Below are 19,697 nucleotides of genomic sequence, written 5' to 3' on the forward strand. Positions count from 1 at the left end.
GTGTTCTGTTGGCAGTGGAGGACAGTGGGTCCTACTGCCCCTTTTAACGTATTTGGGGGCTAGCTGGATACCATCGCTCAAACATCTGCTTGCCTGTGGAAAAGCTGTTTGCCTTGAAGGACGTTATATATGAAGCAAGTGTTGCTTTGTCAGATCCTATCATTCCTAGGTCAGTTAAATTTTGCATGCAGGGTGGTTGCTCCAGGCTGCCCCTTCCATTCCTGCTTGGCCAGGTGGTTTCATGGCCCGGGGTCCCTTCATCATCATGTACAGTGGCCTTGAGCTTGGCAGGGCAAGGCAATCACATGTGACCTAACTTTTCTTGAGTTTTCTCCATTGTAGTGTCAGCGCACATCTGGACTGAGGAGTTTAGGGACCGTCAGGTCTGTCTTGGTCTGATAACCAAGCAGTGTGAGAGTCCTGGCAAAATGGTCCTCGTGCTCTGGCAGAGTCTTCGCACTGCTTAAGGTTTAATATTGCGTTTCTGCTCTCTTTATTTCGGGATCATCTAATGTTTTCGCTATCGCTCTATCCTGTTTTTTCAGTTGGAGAGCTGCAGATCCTGGGCTCTGGACGCCCAGCTATAGCCGGATTTTTCCGGAGCTCCCGGATCATCTCTGGAACCTTGGCAGCACTTAGTTTTACAGGGAGTAGCTGCATCTATTGCCCCCTCCACATTGCGGTCCTATAAGAAGGCTTGGACCGATTTTTTGCATTTTACAGGGCGGTCAGTGGTAGGGGAAACGCGCACACCTCATTCTACCGCACAGGTGCTAAAATATTTGGCGCATCTATTTCAGATGCGGCGGGCAGCCAGGACTCTGAGGTTGCATTCAGCAGCAATTTCCTTCTTTAGCAAGGTTTATTTTAATAATGATCCTTGTGGGAAATTCGTTGTGCGCAAGGCTTTGGAGGGTTGGGGGCGTCTCAGCCCGTCCAGACCAGTTACAAGGAGGCCTATAACGTTTGGTTTGTTGACCGAGATGCGATGTAAATTGAAGGGCATCTGTTGGTCCAGGTTTGAGGCTCGGCTATTTTCCGCAGCCTATTCGCTAGCCTTTTTTGGGGCCCTGAGAGTTGGGGAGGTGGTGTTTGAACCTAAACAGGATGGTGGTTCTAGAGGCTTGTTGCTACAGGACGTGAGCCTGTCTCAGTCAGAACTGCAGGTCCATGTCAGGAGTTCCAAAACTGATCAACTGGGTAGGGGAGCAGTTATTCGGCTCCCAGCAACTGGGATGGGGGGCCCTTGCCCAGTTAAGGATCTCCAGAGATATATGGCTTTGCGACCTCCAGGAAGTGGGCCACTGTTCATTCATGAGGATGGGCGGCCATTGGCGCGCCATCAGTTCGCCGGGGTCTTGCGCAAAGTCGTGGCTGCCTGTGGCCATGCAGCCTCTGAATTTGCTCCGCATTCCTTCAGGATTGGGGCAGCAACGACAGCTGCCCATTGGGGCTTGTCGGTTAAAAGGATAAAAGACCTGGGTCGTTGGAAGTCGGGCGCATACAGGGGTTATGTGCGGAAATAATGTTGATTTCATGTACTCACATCTGTTGTTTTACCCTAGGTCTTCCCACTATCCGGGTCTGGATAGTGGGGCACAGTATTGTGCATTGGGCTGCTTGCAGAGCTCGGCAATCCGAATTGGGAGCTGGCCTTGGCTTTCCTCAGCACGTGCAAGTGTCCTGGATCTCCAGAAGGGGGATGCTGTGGAAGGAATTCTTACCGCTCATGCAGAGGCGGGTTCTGCTGGAGGGCCCCCCAACAGTGATTGTGGTGCAGCTCGGGGAAAATGATATGGTTTCCTCTTCTTGTTATGTTTTACGTGCAATTATTTTGCAGGATTTGAGGGATTTGGCGGCCTTGGTGCCCGCTACTAAGATAATTTGGTCCCAGTTGCTTCAGCGTTGCATCTGGAGGGTTAGTCCCTGCCCTGTGGCCACCGAAAGGGTGCGAAAGCGTATAAATTCAGCTGCGAGCAAGCTGGTGTCTGATATGGGTGGGTTTGTGATTCCCCACCCAGATATTAATGTTAAAGCCACTGATTGCTACAGGTTGGATGGGGTTCATCTTACCTCAGTTGGGAATGATGTATGGTTGAGGTCAGTGGTGGCTAAGTTGCGGGAGTGTTTAAGTTTGTGAGTGGTTTGGCGGCGAGCGTAAGGGCTCGGGTGGCGGTTAGGCATTGGTTTATATTGGTTGGTGGAGGGGCATGGATTGGCTGTGCCTGCCCCTCAGGTGATGCTGCTGCACGGGAATTCCGTTAAAGGAATTCAGGGGCTTACCATCCTTTTGTCCAAACCCCTGGAATCGGGTTTGGGCCGAGTAAGGCCCCTAGGAGCATGTGGGGAGAAGCTGAGGGTCTGTGTCGCAGCTCCAGTTATCCCGGAACTTGTTCCTCCACACTGGCTTCCGCTGGAATCCGGAAGTCAGTTCTGTCCCCAAGGCGGGGGGACAGATAGTCTTAACCAATGCCTAAGCAACCACTCACAATTATGTATGATAATAAAGTTGTGGCCAAAATTATGCCAAAAACCTTAAACAAAAATTATGTGTGAAGTGTGAGTTATTGGGGAAGGGGTGTTTTGGGGGACCTCAGCACGCAAAGCGTGTTCTCACTAAGGGAGAGCACGTGTTGCGGCTGGGGCCAGGCAAAGCACCCTTTAGTTGCCAGGCAGAATCGTGGGTAAGGAACTGGCCAGGATTGGTGTTGGTGTTGCTGGGGCAAATTATATGTTGCCAATTTGGGGGTGGAGATCAGAGGATATTTAAGCAAGGCCCACAGAAAGTTGCTTTCTCTTTTGCTGTGGGCATCGGATCACCCGCCCGCCCTCCCTTGTTTGGGCTTCGCTTTGACCTTGCTATTGCCTGTCATGGGGTCGTTCGCATTGATGCGGGGGCCCGGTAGGAATTTTGCCATATGGCTGATTAGTGTGTGCCATTTGGTTTTTGCCTACCGCGTAGCAAATCGTCACAACTTGTAAGGTTGGCGGTTAGGCATTGGTTTATATTGGTTGGTGGAGGGGCATGGATTGGCTGTGCCTGCCCCTCAGGTGATGCTGCTGCACGGGAATTCCGTTAAAGGAATTCAGGGGCTTACCATCCTTTTGTCCAAACCCCTGGAATCGGGTTTGGGCCGAGTAAGGCCCCTAGGAGCATGTGGGGAGAAGCTGAGGGTCTGTGTCGCAGCTCCAGTTATCCCGGAACTTGTTCCTCCACACTGGCTTCCGCTGGAATCCGGAAGTCAGTTCTGTCCCCAAGGCGGGGGGACAGATAGTCTTAACCAATGCCTAAGCAACCACTCACAATTATGTATGATAATAAAGTTGTGGCCAAAATTATGCCAAAAACCTTAAACAAAAATTATGTGTGAAGTGTGAGTTATTGGGGAAGGGGTGTTTTGGGGGACCTCAGCACGCAAAGCGGGATATCAAATCCAAACTCTTCTTCTTCTTCTTAGAATGGCACCTGAGAGGTGCCAGAAGTGAGTTCTGGTGAGTTTCAGCTGGAAACAAGCGCTGCCTACAAAGGGTCTGAGTAGAGCAGCATCGCCATGGCATACTTTCAGATGCAAGATCTCCCTTTGTACTTATTTCCCATTTCTCTAGAAGTCTCTCTCCCTCTCTCCCTCCCTCCATTTTTTGAAAACTGGAGAAATTGCTATTTTGTCATTCCCTCAGGCCCTTCACTCCAAGCGTTTCCTTGAGAGACTCCAATCCAATTAATTGCTAAAATAATGAAGAAAACTGTAGCAAAATAGGGAGAGTAACTCTTTTGATCTTACCATGCGCACGATGTTGTATTGTTTTCCTTTGGTTATTTCCCCCTCCCTTCCCCTGATAGCTGATTGCTATCAAATTTCACACTGGATAGGTTTATATTTTATAAGAAGATGGACACTATTCAGATGTTCTTTTGAACAAGTAGGTTGTGCTTGCGGCTGATCTTATGTTTGGTGTGAAGTCGGAAAAGATCCTTGCAAGTAGCTTGCACATGTAGGTTCTGTCCATGACTGTTTAGAGAACTTTTGAATAGGCAGGGTCCTAATTGCATGGAAAGAGGGTGGCGCTGTCGGTTATACCACAGAGCCTAGGACCTGCCGATCAGAATCCCTGCGACATTCGAATCCCTGCGACAGGGTGAGCTCCCATTGCTCGGTCCCTGCTCCTGCCAACCTAGCAGTTCGAAAGCACGTCAAAGTGCAAGTAGATACCGCTCTGGCGGGAAGGTAAACAGCATTTCCGTATGCTCCTCTGGTTCGCCAGAAGCGGCTTAGTCATGCTGGCCACATGACCCGGAAGCTGTACGCCGGCTCCCTTGGCCAATAAAGCGAGATGCGTGCCGCAACCCCAGAGTCGGCCACAACTGGACCTAATGGTCAGGGGTCCCTTTACCTAGGCTTTTATAGACATTATGCCAAATGCACATAGGGGAACGTCTATCAGGCCATCTTCTCACCTCCATGTGCATTTAATGCCTGTGTTACAGTATACTCGGGGTGTACACAGGCCCAAGATTCACTTTGAATCTGCATCCATGCATTATTATTATTTAATCCATTCTGTTTCCAAGCCACTCTTATTTTCTGTCAGTGTTTTGGGTTCAGTTTCACTATCATAAGGAATACAAGGCCACATTCACTCCATATATTAAAAGCACTCATATATCGGCCTAGATAGCTCAGTTAGTTAGAGCATGGTGCTGCATATTCCTGCACTGCAGGGGGTTGGACTAGAATCAGAGGTCAGCAAACTTTTTCAGCAGGGGGCCAGTCCACTGTCCCTCAGACCTTGTCGGGGGCCGGACTATATTTTGGGGGGGAAATGAACGAATTCCTATGCCCCACAAATAACCCAGAGATGCATTTTAAATAAAAGCACACATATTACTCATGTAAAAAAACCAGGCAGGCCCCACAAATAACCCAGAGATGCATTTTAAATAAAAGGACACATTCTACTAATGTAAAAACACGCTGATTCCCGGACCATCCGCAGGCCAGATTGAGAAGGCAACTGGGCCTTAGTTTGCCTACCCATGGACTAGATGGTCCTCAGACCAATTCTATGATCTCTATTTGGCATGTGGGTTAATGAATATGCATAGGACATTATTGGCCCTATGAGGCACCTGATTCAGGCCTATTTGCGGGGATTTGCGTGGACCTGTTGTACTAGTCAAGTCTGAGTCTTGAATGAAAAGGGAACCATTCATCCGAGCCTCATCCTCTGTAACAAGGAAACCATTATGAAAACTCCAGGGATAAGCTTCTATGGATGCTGTGACCATTGTCGCCAGGCTAGCATTCCAGACAGCAGCATCCCCTGAGGAACTGCAGGGTGACATGCTGAGAAACCAGCGTGACAGAAATTAGCGTTTAGGGGACAATTTTGCTTCCTTTGGAAAAATGTCACATTCGGAAGACTAAAAATGTCAAGGTTTCGGTGCTGGTATCTATAAAGTAATAATCCAATGTTTGAACTGGAAGAATCTTTATTTGTGGCTTAAGGAGATAGCCTAAAATGACTTTTCTTTAATGATGGATTCCCACCCCATGCTTTTAATATGGGTAGTACGGGTCTTTGAGGGCATCCTATTTTTTTAAAAAAATGTAGACTCCTGATGCCCTTCACAATCATCTCCCAACAACAGCTGACACAGTAAACTAGACCTTAGAAGGGCATTGAAAACAAATGAGTCACTAAAGGAAAGATTTGATTAAGGTCACGCAATGTCAATGGCAGGTGTGGGACTACCAGACTTACTAAAGTATATTTCTACTCCTATTATTTTCCCTTGTTGTTGTAGCACCCTGCTTGTGGTTAACGCTTAGCTGGAATGAAATATTCAACGCAGCAACAGAGAAATTAAAATAATAATTTATTTGTCAGACAAATAAATGTGAGGCACAGTGGTATATGATTACCAAGCTCTGGCCTGGCCTCCTGCCATTATGGCCAGCACTTATATTTCCTTAATCCAGCCCCCTTTGCTTCTCCTCTGGCTGCATCTGTCCAACCAGCCTGGTTGGAATTCCTATTGGCTGATTGGTATGACCAATCACAAAAATACACTCATTTCCTATTGCCTTTTATGGGAGACAAAGAGCTATATTTCCTTCCATTTATAATTGGCAAACAAGTATTAATATATCTTTACATGTGTCTCAACAAGGAATCTTAATTACCAGCTCACCTCTTTGCCCTCCTTGCCTTCTAAAACAAATGGTTAATCTTAAATTTTTATCTTAAACATATGTCAAGGATCTTGAGTTTCACATCAACATTGAAAGATCTACTTCATATGAAGGTTTCTAAACAAATGTCTGACAACCATATATATCAGAACTGCTCGGATGGCGTCTCATTTCTGGCAGGGGGGCTAGGCTCATCTGCCCCCCTGGTCTCCTACAGCAATATGACTCTATGAAATAAGAATTTAACATTTCTTTCTTTCTAGATCCTTTGCATAATTACATTTAAACCAATATATTTAAGATAATATATTTCATACATTATCATAGGTAACCTTTTAAAAGAATAAAGCTTCTCAAAGTAGAAGGGAAGGAACTCAGTAAAAAACAGCTTTTAAAAGGAACCTCTTCAGTTCACCCCCCCCTTTCACCCTCCTTTCCAGCCTCAAAATAAAATAGGAAATAAAAAGCCTCTTCCTCTGTTCATACTCCAGCTAGTTGTTTTCCATTAGCTCTTCCTCAAACTCTCTCAGTTTAAGAAAGAAACAGTTTTAAAAGACTTCCCAAAAATGCTTTAAAAAGACTTCCCAAAAAGCCTCTCTTTCTGCCAGCTAGATGCTTCTCCATTTGGTCTTGGCCTTTTAACCTTAGAAAGAAGATCTGGCTCAAGTTTAAGGCACATGGTTTTATTTTCCGTAACCTTGCTCTTTAACCTGTAATTCCAGCTTTTATGACTTTGAGAATTGTTTTCTGCTATAAATCAAAGGGGGGGCCCCTTGTCTTAGGAGAATGGCCAAGGTTTTCTCTATAAACAGTTGGCCTTCTTGCCTGGCATGAAACATTTGAAAATCTAAGCCCATTTAATTTAGGAACCTGATCAAATATAAGCCAATATATGCCTTGATTAAAAATGCAGTCTATATTCAGATGCCACATTCCCCCCTTTCAAGCTCAAGGACCTGGCTACAAAGCGTCCTTGATAGCTTGATCTTCCTAAGTTAAAGCTCTGTATAGGGCCATGATATGAGGTAGAGTTTCATTCGAAATCATCTTGCTAATTGTACGTCTAAAACATGAGATGATACATGGCATCATACATAAAACCATTATTACTACCGTCAAGAAAAACAAGCAAGACAATAGTATCCCTTTGAGTCCTGTGACATTAAGTAACCAATTGGTGAGCCATCCCATATCCCATCCTTCCCATGTTTATACTGGGACATGTGCTATATTCTCCATCTTTGTAGCCAACACACGGATTGCCTCACCATTATCAGAAATGTTAAAGCAACAGGCATTCCCTGTCAAGTTCAAGACTCCACATAGACCTCCCTGCTTGGCAAGTACATAATCCATTCCCATTTTCAGCTGCAAAATAGCGGCTCTACTTTCATCCAGCTGTTATGCAATAAGTCTCAAACTCTGGGCCATTGCATTGGTTACAAGTTCCACTACTGCTTGTAATCGAATTATTCTGTTTAGATTATAAATAGGATCCCGTGCCCCTTGTATGAGCTCACCAGGATTCCAGGAGGCAGGATCATAATAGGCTATAATGCGCTCTGGTGGCCAATCATTAGTACCGCTCCAACTTTGGGTACTTCCTCCTGCTATACGAGAAATATCAGCATTCCTTCGTGTTCGCTTAGCTGAACTAGTGGGCAAATCCACATTGGTGGTAATACCCATCCCAGGAAACAAGTCCCACTCCATTTGGAAGGGAGTTTCTTGTATGCCCATTCTCCACATATCCACCACAACCATCGGGTCTGAGGTTTTTTTGGTATGTGGAGTGTATAAGGCGAAATATCAAAAGGGGTATAGAGTTCACAGTGCAGTATGTTAGATTGCCTTTCTCTGTCACAGTTATGTTCCATACCACTTTCCATGCATGAATAAAAGGAGGTGCACAGGGCAAGGTATTCCGAGTTCGATAGGTAGTACCGTGTGCCCAGGTATGACTATTCTTAATATAATCCCAAGTATAGTGACAATGAGAAGAGCCTATCATGGTAGAATCAGCTGCATCTGATGATTTATGTACACAGAATTCCCCTTGTACAGGTATAGTTGAGTTCCATCCGGGGAAATTCTGTACTTCTGTTTGGTGTGGCATTTCGCTTACCATACCAATGGCATTTAATGGTATCAGTAATAAGGGCATACCTCCCTCTGAATCATCTGGCCCAAGAGAGCAAACAAGGCAATTGGTCCTATTTGCCACATTGCCTACCATTTCAGCTAAGCCTACCCACATATTGTGGTCATGGCTGAATCCATATTTAACAAATTTGGTCAGATTCAAGGACCCTTCCCCTTACCAAGGGATCAGGATTAATAATAAAATCATGTTGATGTCTAGCATATGCATTCCTTCCACAAAAGATTACCTTATTGTGATAGCATAAAACTATTAGTCCCAATATAATTCCCCCAGTGACAGAAATGGGGAACTACCAAGACCAAAACATATATCCCAAGGATCCCCAATGTGTAATATCTCTGATAATTGTTCCACAAGGGGGCAGTCAATCAATTGTATAAGAGAATCTTCCCGCTCACAGTCGCTGGTTCAGACGCTCCTCAAGCTTCAGGCGTGCGCAGGTCAGCCAGCTTCCAAGTTGTGGCTGCAGCAGGCCGGTCGTCTAATGTTGCCCGTGACCTAACCCGTTACCGGTAGGGCTAGATACAGGGGTTTTTAGAAAGAGTCAGTTTTAAAGGATTAGAGGGGTCACCTTTGCACGTCCAACTGCCTTCAGACTTCTTCAAACGAGAGTGATGAATCCAGGGGGTCACCTCAGCTACCTTCACCGCTGTTGGAGTAGAAAGCAAGACGGTGTAAGGTCTACGCCACTTAGGTGCAAGTGGATCACGTTTTCCACTCTTTCACCCATATGCTATGCCAGCCTGGAGCTGATGAATCGGCTTGGCAATGCTGCACGGCGTGTGCTTGAGGGCCCACCTGTTAAGAAAAAAACAACAACAAACAAACAAACACGGGAGAGAGACAAAAACACGGGAGAGAGATTGCACTTATCCCTGTGTCACATGGTCTCCTATTTGTTTGAGGTCAGTTGGAATATCCTGAACAAAGGAGGGCGGCCTCCCATACAGGAGCTCAAAAGGTGACAACTTAAGTCTTTTTGTGGGTGCGCACCGAACACGAAACAGTGTTATGGGTAACACATCTACCCTCCTGAAACTTTAGACACATTAGTGGGCTTCTGGCATGCCCTGCAAATACCTTGCACAAGCGTCTGGCGGTAGGTGGTAAGTCTGGCCAGGTGAATTGCATTGTTTGGATCCCAATTAGGATCTTCCAAGGGAAAGTTGTCTTGGAGATGACGGTCAATATTATAAATATTTCCCACTCTGGCCTGCTCACGCAAATATATCTGTGCCTTTTCAATTATGTCTCTCCTTTCCTCAGTGGTGAAGAGAGTATTACTATTGAAGTCACCAAGTCCATCATAGCCTGAGGTTTTTCTGCGAAAGATGGGGCGTTTTCCAATTCATCAGACTGTAGTTGTGAATGGAATACATTGCAGGGTCGAAGTTCGAGGTGGCCGTGGTCCAGGTTGCCCATTAACCAGCACAGGCTCCTCAAGTGCATCAAATACTCTTCTGAGAGGGGCTACTACGTGACCTTTTTCTTCACTTTGCTCTAGGGGCCTCAAATCATAGGGGATGGTATTTGTCCCAAGGCGTTCTTTTGGCAGCTCTATACGCCTAGCTGTATTGCTTGCTGACCGATTAAGGTCTCCCTGTAACTTCTGTAATAATTCTCTAGGACTTGGATGTACAGGGGTTTGGGGTAGGCAATCAGTTGTTCCACTAAAGGAGACTGTAGATGGAGTTCTACTGGGACTCACAGATGGAATAACCACTTCTGCTTGGGCTTCATTATAGGACTCCAATGCCTCCTGAAGATATTTATCATAATCTATCAAGGAATCAAGTTCTATGACTCCACCCCCATTATTCATTCCACTTTCTTGCCTTGGGGTTACAACTGGTGGAGGGTTTGAATTTGTTTGGCAAGATTCCTTTCCTAGCTTTGGCTTTTACAGCCAATAATTTGCATCGTTGGACTTTGCATTCCCTTATCCATGGAGGATTTTTATTTAATGTGCTCAGCCAGGAATCTATATATGAAAATTGTTCTGGGCACCCTCCAGTTTCTTTGGTGATGTTAGACCAAAGTTTGCTTACTAAATTTATATCAAAGGTTCCTTGAAATGGCCATTCAGTATTTTGTTTTGGCCATTCTAGTTCACATAACGTTCTCAAGCGCTCTGGCGTCCTTTTGACTCCATATGCCCCTGAGAAGGCTTTCTTAAAATTATTTCACATACATTCAAGAGGTGTATTTCCCCCCTTTGAACCCCCAACTCCCATTGTATGGCCCTGTGAAGTATCCACTCAGTCACTCACACACACACCTTACTGGGAAACGAAGTAGCACTCACTCCACACTTAGGTCAGCTACACATTGTACTTTCTCACACATGCAATGCGCAAGATACTTCACCCACACTCTACCTCCCAATCTTCCCTTTTGCCCTACACCAGATCACCATCTGATGTACCCAGCCACCTAGCGTACTCAGTTCCCCTTTACTGAGACGCAGAAGTTTGATCAGGACTTCTCTTCCTCCCAATTAATTGGAGGGCCAAAACCCTTTAGTGCACTTACCCTTAGCTGGTTCCGTTTCCCCCCGGTCCGTCGCCGTCGGTGGGCAGGGTATCAGACAGACGAGACTGCTGCGTTCCCCTGGAAAAAAATTTTCCATTGCGCGCTGAGTAGGCAGTGAGTGATCCTCTGTCTTGTACCCTGCTCAGTAGGCGAAGGGGCTGCGTTCCAGCAGACCACTTATCCGAGTCACGGCACCATAAAATGTAGCACCCTGCTTGTGGTTAACGCTTAGCTGGAATGAAATATTCAACGCAGCAACAGAGAAATTAAAATAATAATTTATTTGTCAGACAAATAAATGTGAGGCACAGTGGTATATGATTACCAAGCTCTGGCCTGGCCTCCTGCCATTATGGCCAGCACTTATATTTCCTTAATCCAGCCCCCTTTGCTTCTCCTCTGGCTGCATCTGTCCAACCAGCCTGGTTGGAATTCCTATTGGCTGATTGGTATGACCAATCACAAAAATACACTCATTTCCTATTGCCTTTTATGGGAGACAAAGAGCTATATTTCCTTCCATTTATAATTGGCAAACAAGTATTAATATATCTTTACATGTGTCTCAACAAGGAATCTTAATTACCAGCTCACCTCTTTGCCCTCCTTGCCTTCTAAAACAAATGGTTAATCTTAAATTTTTATCTTAAACATATGTCAAGGATCTTGAGTTTCACATCAACATTGAAAGATCTACTTCATATGAAGGTTTCTAAACAAATGTCTGACAACCATATATATCAGAACTGCTCGGATGGCGTCTCATTTCTGGCAGGGGGGCTAGGCTCATCTGCCCCCCTGGTCTCCTACAGCAATATGACTCTATGAAATAAGAATTTAACATTTCTTTCTTTCTAGATCCTTTGCATAATTACATTTAAACCAATATATTTAAGATAATATATTTCATACATTATCATAGGTAACCTTTTAAAAGAATAAAGCTTCTCAAAGTAGAAGGGAAGGAACTCAGTAAAAAACAGCTTTTAAAAGGAACCTCTTCAGTTCACCCCCCCCTTTCACCCTCCTTTCCAGCCTCAAAATAAAATAGGAAATAAAAAGCCTCTTCCTCTGTTCATACTCCAGCTAGTTGTTTTCCATTAGCTCTTCCTCAAACTCTCTCAGTTTAAGAAAGAAACAGTTTTAAAAGACTTCCCAAAAATGCTTTAAAAAGACTTCCCAAAAAGCCTCTCTTTCTGCCAGCTAGATGCTTCTCCATTTGGTCTTGGCCTTTTAACCTTAGAAAGAAGATCTGGCTCAAGTTTAAGGCACATGGTTTTATTTTCCGTAACCTTGCTCTTTAACCTGTAATTCCAGCTTTTATGACTTTGAGAATTGTTTTCTGCTATAAATCAAAGGGGGGGCCCCTTGTCTTAGGAGAATGGCCAAGGTTTTCTCTATAAACAGTTGGCCTTCTTGCCTGGCATGAAACATTTGAAAATCTAAGCCCATTTAATTTAGGAACCTGATCAAATATAAGCCAATATATGCCTTGATTAAAAATGCAGTCTATATTCAGATGCCACATTGTGACACAGTTAAGTAGGCCTTATGGAGATGTTAGGGCAATTGCGCACCTGGCTGGTTTGGAACGGGTGTTTCCTTTCTAGCCAACGGGAGAAACTTTATTGCCTTCCCTTGGTAGTGAACAAACGTGAATGCGTGAAAAATATTACAAAGTCTTTGGGTTTAGTAGCATGTTAGCCTCTGGTTTCTTTCCTGTGGCTTTTCAGGTTCTATACTAGAGTGAGGCCAGATCTCAACCTCCTCCCCTCATGAATGTCAACCTTTACATTTGTATGAGGCTTCCCACCTGCCAATCATCTGATGTCATTATCACATCAGGTGACTGGGCTTTGCCTTTGGAAAGTAGTTTAAATACAAACAAACCTCAAAGTGATGGTGCTCACAACTTTTACCTGCATCATGCCTCACTTCCTATGTGATATCGGGGTCGGGCAGGTGGATGTGGTTTGAGGGTGTGTGTGAGAAGGGCTTTGTAATTCAACTGTCAGGTCAGACGTGCCCCAGCCTTGTTATGCACTATGGGGTCCAGAAATCAAGAACCATGTATAGGTTTGATATATTTCATTTATGGATGCTGCTCAGTTTGGACAGTGCTCAGTTACACTTTCATGGGTCCCTTGATTGACTTAGGTTTATGATTAATGTACTGGAATATTTTACAGGGGTTTATAGGACTGTTACTGTCAAGATAAACTCATAAAATTTACAGCTCCGAGCGAAAGTCATAATTTTTAAGTTGTAATTTTTATTTAGTAGCATTACCGACAGCACACATTATTGACAAAAAAACCCAAGAACCCATCTTGAAATGTACTTAGTCATTCTCTTTGGAAACAATATAGAAATCATATTAAATTTTGAGGAATGCAGGGTTTTCCAGCTGTTTTGGTTTTTTTTAAAGAAAAAGAACATGGAGGAGTGAAATAATATCCATGTTTTTGAGGACCCTGCATACAAATTTTTGATATGGTTCCTCTTTGGAATAATCAAGCTTTGGAACACTTTTTTTTTGTCTTTAGAAACATGTGCGCTTTGGGTTGTGTTCATCTGTTTTTCATGCACAACACCCTAGGTTCAGTTCTCTTGCATCTCCAGGTAGGACTGAGAGAGAACCGAGTCTGAAATCCTGGCAAGCCAGTCAGTGTGGACAAAACTGAGCTAAGTGGGCCAACAGATCTTACTTGGTATAAAGCAGCCTTCCTAACTAAGTCCTACCCAGATTTCAGAGTAGGCTGAAATGAATAAACCACTGAAATGAATAAACCTCAGTTATTGAATATCTGAAACACTTCCTATGAAAAAGAAAATTAACTTGTAATATCTGGATTTGAAGATTGAAATAATATTGGCTTTTAGAAAATAGTTGGTTGTCAATTTGAGTGAATACTTTGAACAAGTTACTATATTTAGCTGACAGACAGGGAATCAGAAGTCTTTTCATCCTCCCCCCCTTTCAAATTTTCTTTTTCTTTCTTCTGTTTCTTTTCTCCATCTCCCTTGTCTTTGCTCCCGTTTCTTTTTAGATTAGATTTTAAAAATATTTATTTTATTCTTGTATATTATAAAAAGATACTTCGTATGGGGGAAAAATGTTTGCATATCTGTTGATGAGTATCTATAAAATCACAGGTTTATTATTGGTATTTGTGCCTCAAAAGGTTTACTGATAATTTGCAGCTTAGTTTTGATTGCTTACTTTAGTTAAAGCAGATTTTCAATGTTAGTTAGACTTTCTGGGTCATGTGGCCAGCATGACTAAACTTCTTCTGGCACAACGGGGCACCATGGTGAGTGCCAGAGTGCACAGAAACGCTGTTTACCTTCCTGCCACAGTGGTACCTATTTATCTACTTATGTTGGTATGCTTTCGAACTGCTAGGTTGGCAGGAGCTGGGTGCCACACCCCATAATGAAGTCTGACTGGACTTAACCGTCCAGGAGTCTTCTACCTTTACCTTATACCCTGAGTTGTTTGTTGTTTAGTCGTCTTAGTCGTGTTCGACTCTCCGTGAACCCATGAACCAGAGCACGCCTTGGAAACTCTCACTTTCTTCTCACAACTTCTATTTTATGTCCATGGAGTTTTCATGGCAAAATACTGGAGTGGGTTGCCAGTTCCTTCTCCAGGTGGATCACATTTAGTCCAAACTCTCGGCTAATGACCTGTCCGTCTTGGGTGGCCCTGCATGGCATAGCTAATAGTTTCTTGGAGTTATTCAATCCCCTTCGCCACGACAAGGCAGTGATCCATGAAGGGGATACCCAGAGTAGACCTGTTGAAATCAGGGCACTTCCTTTGTGGATGACTTACATTGGAGATCACTCTTGGCTTGTAATTTACGCTTCAGAGATGTAAAAACTACCTTTGTTCTGTTCCTCCCTCTGCAGATACCTCAAATCAGCTATGCATCTACAGCACCAGAGTTAAGTGATAACACCAGGTATGACTTTTTCTCCCGGGTGGTCCCACCCGACTCTTATCAAGCCCAAGCCATGGTTGATATTGTGACAGCACTTGGATGGAACTATGTTTCGACACTGGCTTCAGAGGGGAACTATGGAGAGAGTGGTGTCGAAGCATTCACACAGATCTCGAGGGAAACTGGTAAGTGGACATCAGTTTTTTGTTTCTTTTGTTTTGTTTTGTTATTTAAAAAAACAACAACTGTGTTTAGTGCCGGCAAGTTGGTTTGGTTCTTCCTGTTTAGACCTGCATGGAATATTTAGCCCCTGCAGATACCTTTTGAGGGAAGTTGCGCATGTGGTGGCTGGTTTTGTTTCTCATTTGTCTCTCAGTGTGACATTTTTGCACCCAGTTAGGAAGGAAATGTTTTGACCAGGAAGCCAGGTAAATTAAAAGTGGCTATCAAAAAAGGCAAGCTAATTCCTAGGCCTGGTTTGGAAGGTAGCAGTGGTAGTTAAATCTTTGATGGTTAGCAAGCGATATACAGCAGAGATGAGGATGCTGTGGCGTCTCCGATTTCTCTGTTGGACTCCAATTCTCATCAACCCAGGCAGTGGTCAAGAATGATGGGACCTGTAGTCTAACAAAACCTGAAGGACCACAGGTTCCCCAGCGCTGATATAGACTGTGTATGTACCTCCTATTGCTTCAGTGTGCAATTAAGTACCTTTATATCAGAGAGTGGGTGTAAGAATGTAGTGTTCTCAAGGATATATGGCTCCTTCATGACGTGGTGACTACACATTGTTGTCTTATGGATTCCATAGGTCAATTCTGAACTTGCAGGCCTCACATTCTGCACACACAGTGAGCCTGCCTTTCAGTGCTTTTACATTGGCAAACGGTACCTCAAACACTCTTTGGGCAATACAACACCTCGAGGAGAATAAGAAAAATATGCATTGTGTGATAATCAAGGATTTTAGGTGTTTAAGTTCTACAGTTGGTATACCTGTTCCATTGCATTTTATGAAGTTCTTAATCTTGTCCATCCATTTCCCCCTTACGTGACTAACTCCTAACATACCCTAGTTCTTAAGTCATTAGCATGAGGTGCCCTCCCCCTTCCACCATCTCTTTGATCTTTATCTTGTGCTCATTAGAGTTGTTCTCTTTTGTCTGGGAAATTGGGTCTTCTTGAAGAACAATGGATTTTTAAAGCCTCCATTAAATGATGAAAGAGAACAGTGAATGGTAGGTGTGGTGGTTGCGGTAGCCATGAAGTTTAATTTGCTCAGTGTCGCTCTTGCAACCTATTCTCAGTGAAACTCTCACTACAGAGAATCACTCAACATACTTGCTACTTTTCCACCCACAGTACCTAGGGCCTATGAGGTGGAGTGAAGCATCCTGCTTCGGGTGGTGGAATCCTATGGGGCAATGCCCCACACACCCCTGCTGCCATCACTGCTTCTGGCATGGTTTTGCAAGATCTCGCTGGAAGCTGCTACTGTGCAACCCGAATAAGCAAGGCTTAGGCAGTGTGTGTGTGGAGAAGGGTGGCATCTTCCTGTTTTGCCTCAGATACCAATATGGGATGGGCCACCCCTGATTGGGTGGGGGAAGTCTTGGACAAGCTGCCCTTTCCCCAATTACTTCAGTGTGACATGTGTTGGAGATCCCTTGTCAGGTGGACCAGTTTGAGAGAGCCCAGAGGCCAAGGAATTCAGCTCAGATGTCAGGCTTTAACAATTTTAAAGTTGTTTTTCTTTCAAATGCAGCTTTGCACTTTCGTTGCTTTAATTGTCATGCAGTCCGGGGAGGCAGACTTCCTTGTTTTAAGCCTTTCCCGTTTTCGGCCAAATTTCAGAATTTAAATTTAAAAGTCCCATTCAATCTTTAAATCCTACTCACGGGTGTTACAGTCGAATTTCAGTTTTCAGGAAGGACCAGTTTGAGAGAGCCCAGAGGCCAAGGTTACTTAGTGAGCTTTATGGGTGAGTGGGCATTTGAACCCCAACCTCGTAGCCCAACTCCACCATCCATTAACTATACCTTCATGGGTCTTATCATGGCAGTATGTCTTTTGACCTTTAAAGCCCTTTGTGGCTTAGGGCCCTTGTATTTATGGGACCGCCTCTCCTGGTATGCCCCGCAGAGGACCTTAAGGTCCATGAATAACCATAGTTTAGAGGTCCCGGGCCCTAAGGAAGTCAGACTATCCTCCACCAGGACCAGGGCCTTTTCAGTGATGGCTCCGACCTGGTGGAATGCTCTGTCCCATGAGACTAGTGCCCTGCAAGATTTAACCTCCTTCTGTCGGGCCTGTAAGACAGAGCTATTCCGCCTGGCCTTTAATTTGAATTCAGCTTGATCTTTCATTTCCCTTCTCTTCCCTCTCTCTCCCCTTTTATGAAGATTACCTGCTCTGGAATCCCACAGCTAATTCTCCCCTGGCCTCCTCACTAGCCCTGGTGACTATCTAATGCTTATTGGATGGATTTCCCCCAAATTGATTTCTGAACTTTGAATTTTATTTTTATTCATGTTTTTATACTGTATTTTATCCTGCTTCTACAATTAAGTGTTTTTAATTTGTTATAAAATTTGTTAAGTTATAAATTTCCCCCATTGCTTATTAAAATTTTGGTCTTCCTGATTTCTGATTCTTCCGGTCATTTTGGCCATTTTGGCATAATCCATCAACTTGATCTGCCATTGTTCTCTGGTCGGGACTTTATCTTCTTTCCATCTCTGGGCCAATAACTTCCGTGCATGCTTTTGTCTGGTTGCAATGTGTCCTTTGATGATTCCTGGATGGAGGATAGGATGGAAAGGCATTTATCTGCATGTAGAAACAAACACCTGGCTTTTGCAAGGCTGGAATGTACAAGGGCAAAAGTCACCTCTTTTGCTCCTTCCCCTCTTCCCAACACTGGCAAACAGCCTCCAGATAGTTGCCCACTAAGCAAGGCAGAGCTCAGGCTAAAACAGGTTCCTCACTCCTACTTTTAACACTATGCAATTTTTGGAAAGATTTTTGGATCTTCCAGGTATTTAATAGCTTGCTGATGAACGGAATGGGAACTGTTTGAAGGATTGGTCTGGTGACTTAAACAAAAAACCCCCAGCTCTTAGTAAAAGATGAATAAATTCCGTATTGCTTTAGGTTATGATAATCTGAGCCTTTAAACATTTTGCGAATGCATTTGACTGTCCTTTCTCCTTGTCACTTCCTTAACTATGCGGAAGAGAAAAAGGAACGGACTGTCGGTTGAAATGCAGCATAATGAAAAGGTCAACGCAGTACCACAATAACATGTCACAGGTTTATATTAGGCATCTGCAAAGATCACATGTAGTACACATCTGAGCTGAATATTAATATTTCCTGGGACAGTGGTGGCAAATGGAAGTGAGAAAGTACTGATTCTAAAAATGTCCAAATGTGAAGATGTAATAAAACAGGGGTGTGGAGTGTTAGGCCTCTCCCCAGGTCGCATTTCCTCTCCTCAGGACACATTCTTCACTTGACTCTAATTATTATTATTATTATTATTATTATTATTATTATTATTATTATTTCTGATTGGGTTGCCCCTGCCACTCTGGACAGCTTCCAACAAAATATTAAAAACACAATACAATATCAGCCACTAAAAACTTCCCTGAACAGGGCTGACATCAGGTGTCCTCTAAAAGACAAATAGTTGTTTATCTGCTTGACATCTGATGGGAGGCTGTTCCACAGGGCGGGCGCCACTACCGAGAAGGCCCCCTGCCTGGTTCCCTGTAACCTCACTTCTCACAGGGAGGGAACTGACAGAAGGCCCTCAGCACTGGACCTCAGTGTCCGGGCTGAACAATGGGTGTGGAGACACTCCTTCAGGTATACTGGGCCAAGGCCATTTAGGGCTTTCAAGGTCAGCACCAACACTTTGAATTGTGCTTGGAAACATACTGGGAGCCAATGTAGATCCTTTGGGATTGGTGTTATGTTGTCCTGGTATCCGCTCCTAGTCACCAGTCTAGCTGCCACATTCTGGATTAGTTGTAGTTTCCGAGTCACCTTCAAAGGTAGCCCCATGTAGAGCACATTGCTTCTCATCCTAGGCATTTTTGCCTATCTGGTATGTCTCCTTGAACTGTGATAATGGTTCCTGCTTCTCTGGATAGACGGTTGGGAGGAGTGTGTGTAGAAACTATGCACTACTGTACAAAGAATTTTTTAATAAATTGGTTGCTCCACCCACTTTTGCCTCTGGCCCCACCCATCTCTGGCATGTGGCCCTCAGAAGGTTGTTCAAATGGGAATGTGGCCCTTGGTGTGAGAAAGGCTCCTTACCCCTGAACTAGACTGAGCTTTCTGGTGATTCTTGGAGGGCCAGGCCAGTGGGCAGGAGATAAAAATGGACAGCAGGGTAGGTATCAGCAACAGCCCTTGTCATTAATGAAATTAAGGGGGGGAAGTAAGTGACTTTTCCCAAGAGGCCAGAATATTTCTTCCTAGGGTTGCTAGACAGTGAAATCCCAAAGAAAACCTCAACAGTATTTATATTTGTGACTACAATGGCAAGGATTCTCTATGCTCAGAAATGGAAGGAGGCGAGAACACCCTCAAAAGAAGAATGGTTGGTGAAAATCTTGCAATATGCAGAGATGGCGAAATGGATGGCACTGACAAAAGATACAAATTCAGAGTCTTTTAAAGAAGGCTGGAAACCCTTTCTAGCCCATATAAAAAGTTATTTCCCATAAGCAAAAACCACAGCAGGGTTTGAAGTGTAAGAAAACAGCAGAGTATATCAAGAGACTTGTTAGAGAGGATGAAATTACATTGATTTTGGGTGAGCTGGGAAGTCAATACAGTAGTTTT

At 44.1% G+C, this 19,697-nt stretch overlaps 1 protein-coding gene across 3 annotated transcripts in view; it reads left to right on the forward strand.

Annotated features, from left to right (window-relative positions):
* The window catches only part of GRM8 (glutamate metabotropic receptor 8), a 564,733-nt gene that overhangs the window by 133,978 nt on the left and 411,058 nt on the right, over positions 1–19,697 (forward strand). For all 3 annotated transcript variants that reach the window (XM_028746786.2, XM_028746785.2, XM_028746787.2), the window contains exon 3: positions 14,806–15,022. In XM_028746786.2, the coding sequence (XP_028602619.2) occupies positions 14,806–15,022 (217 nt within the window). The remainder of the gene's footprint in view (positions 1–14,805; positions 15,023–19,697) is intronic.

The sequence above is a fragment of the Podarcis muralis genome, chromosome 10 (assembly GCF_964188315.1).
Source record: "Podarcis muralis chromosome 10, rPodMur119.hap1.1, whole genome shotgun sequence".
In the NCBI taxonomy this organism is placed as follows: domain Eukaryota; kingdom Metazoa; phylum Chordata; class Lepidosauria; order Squamata; family Lacertidae; genus Podarcis; species Podarcis muralis.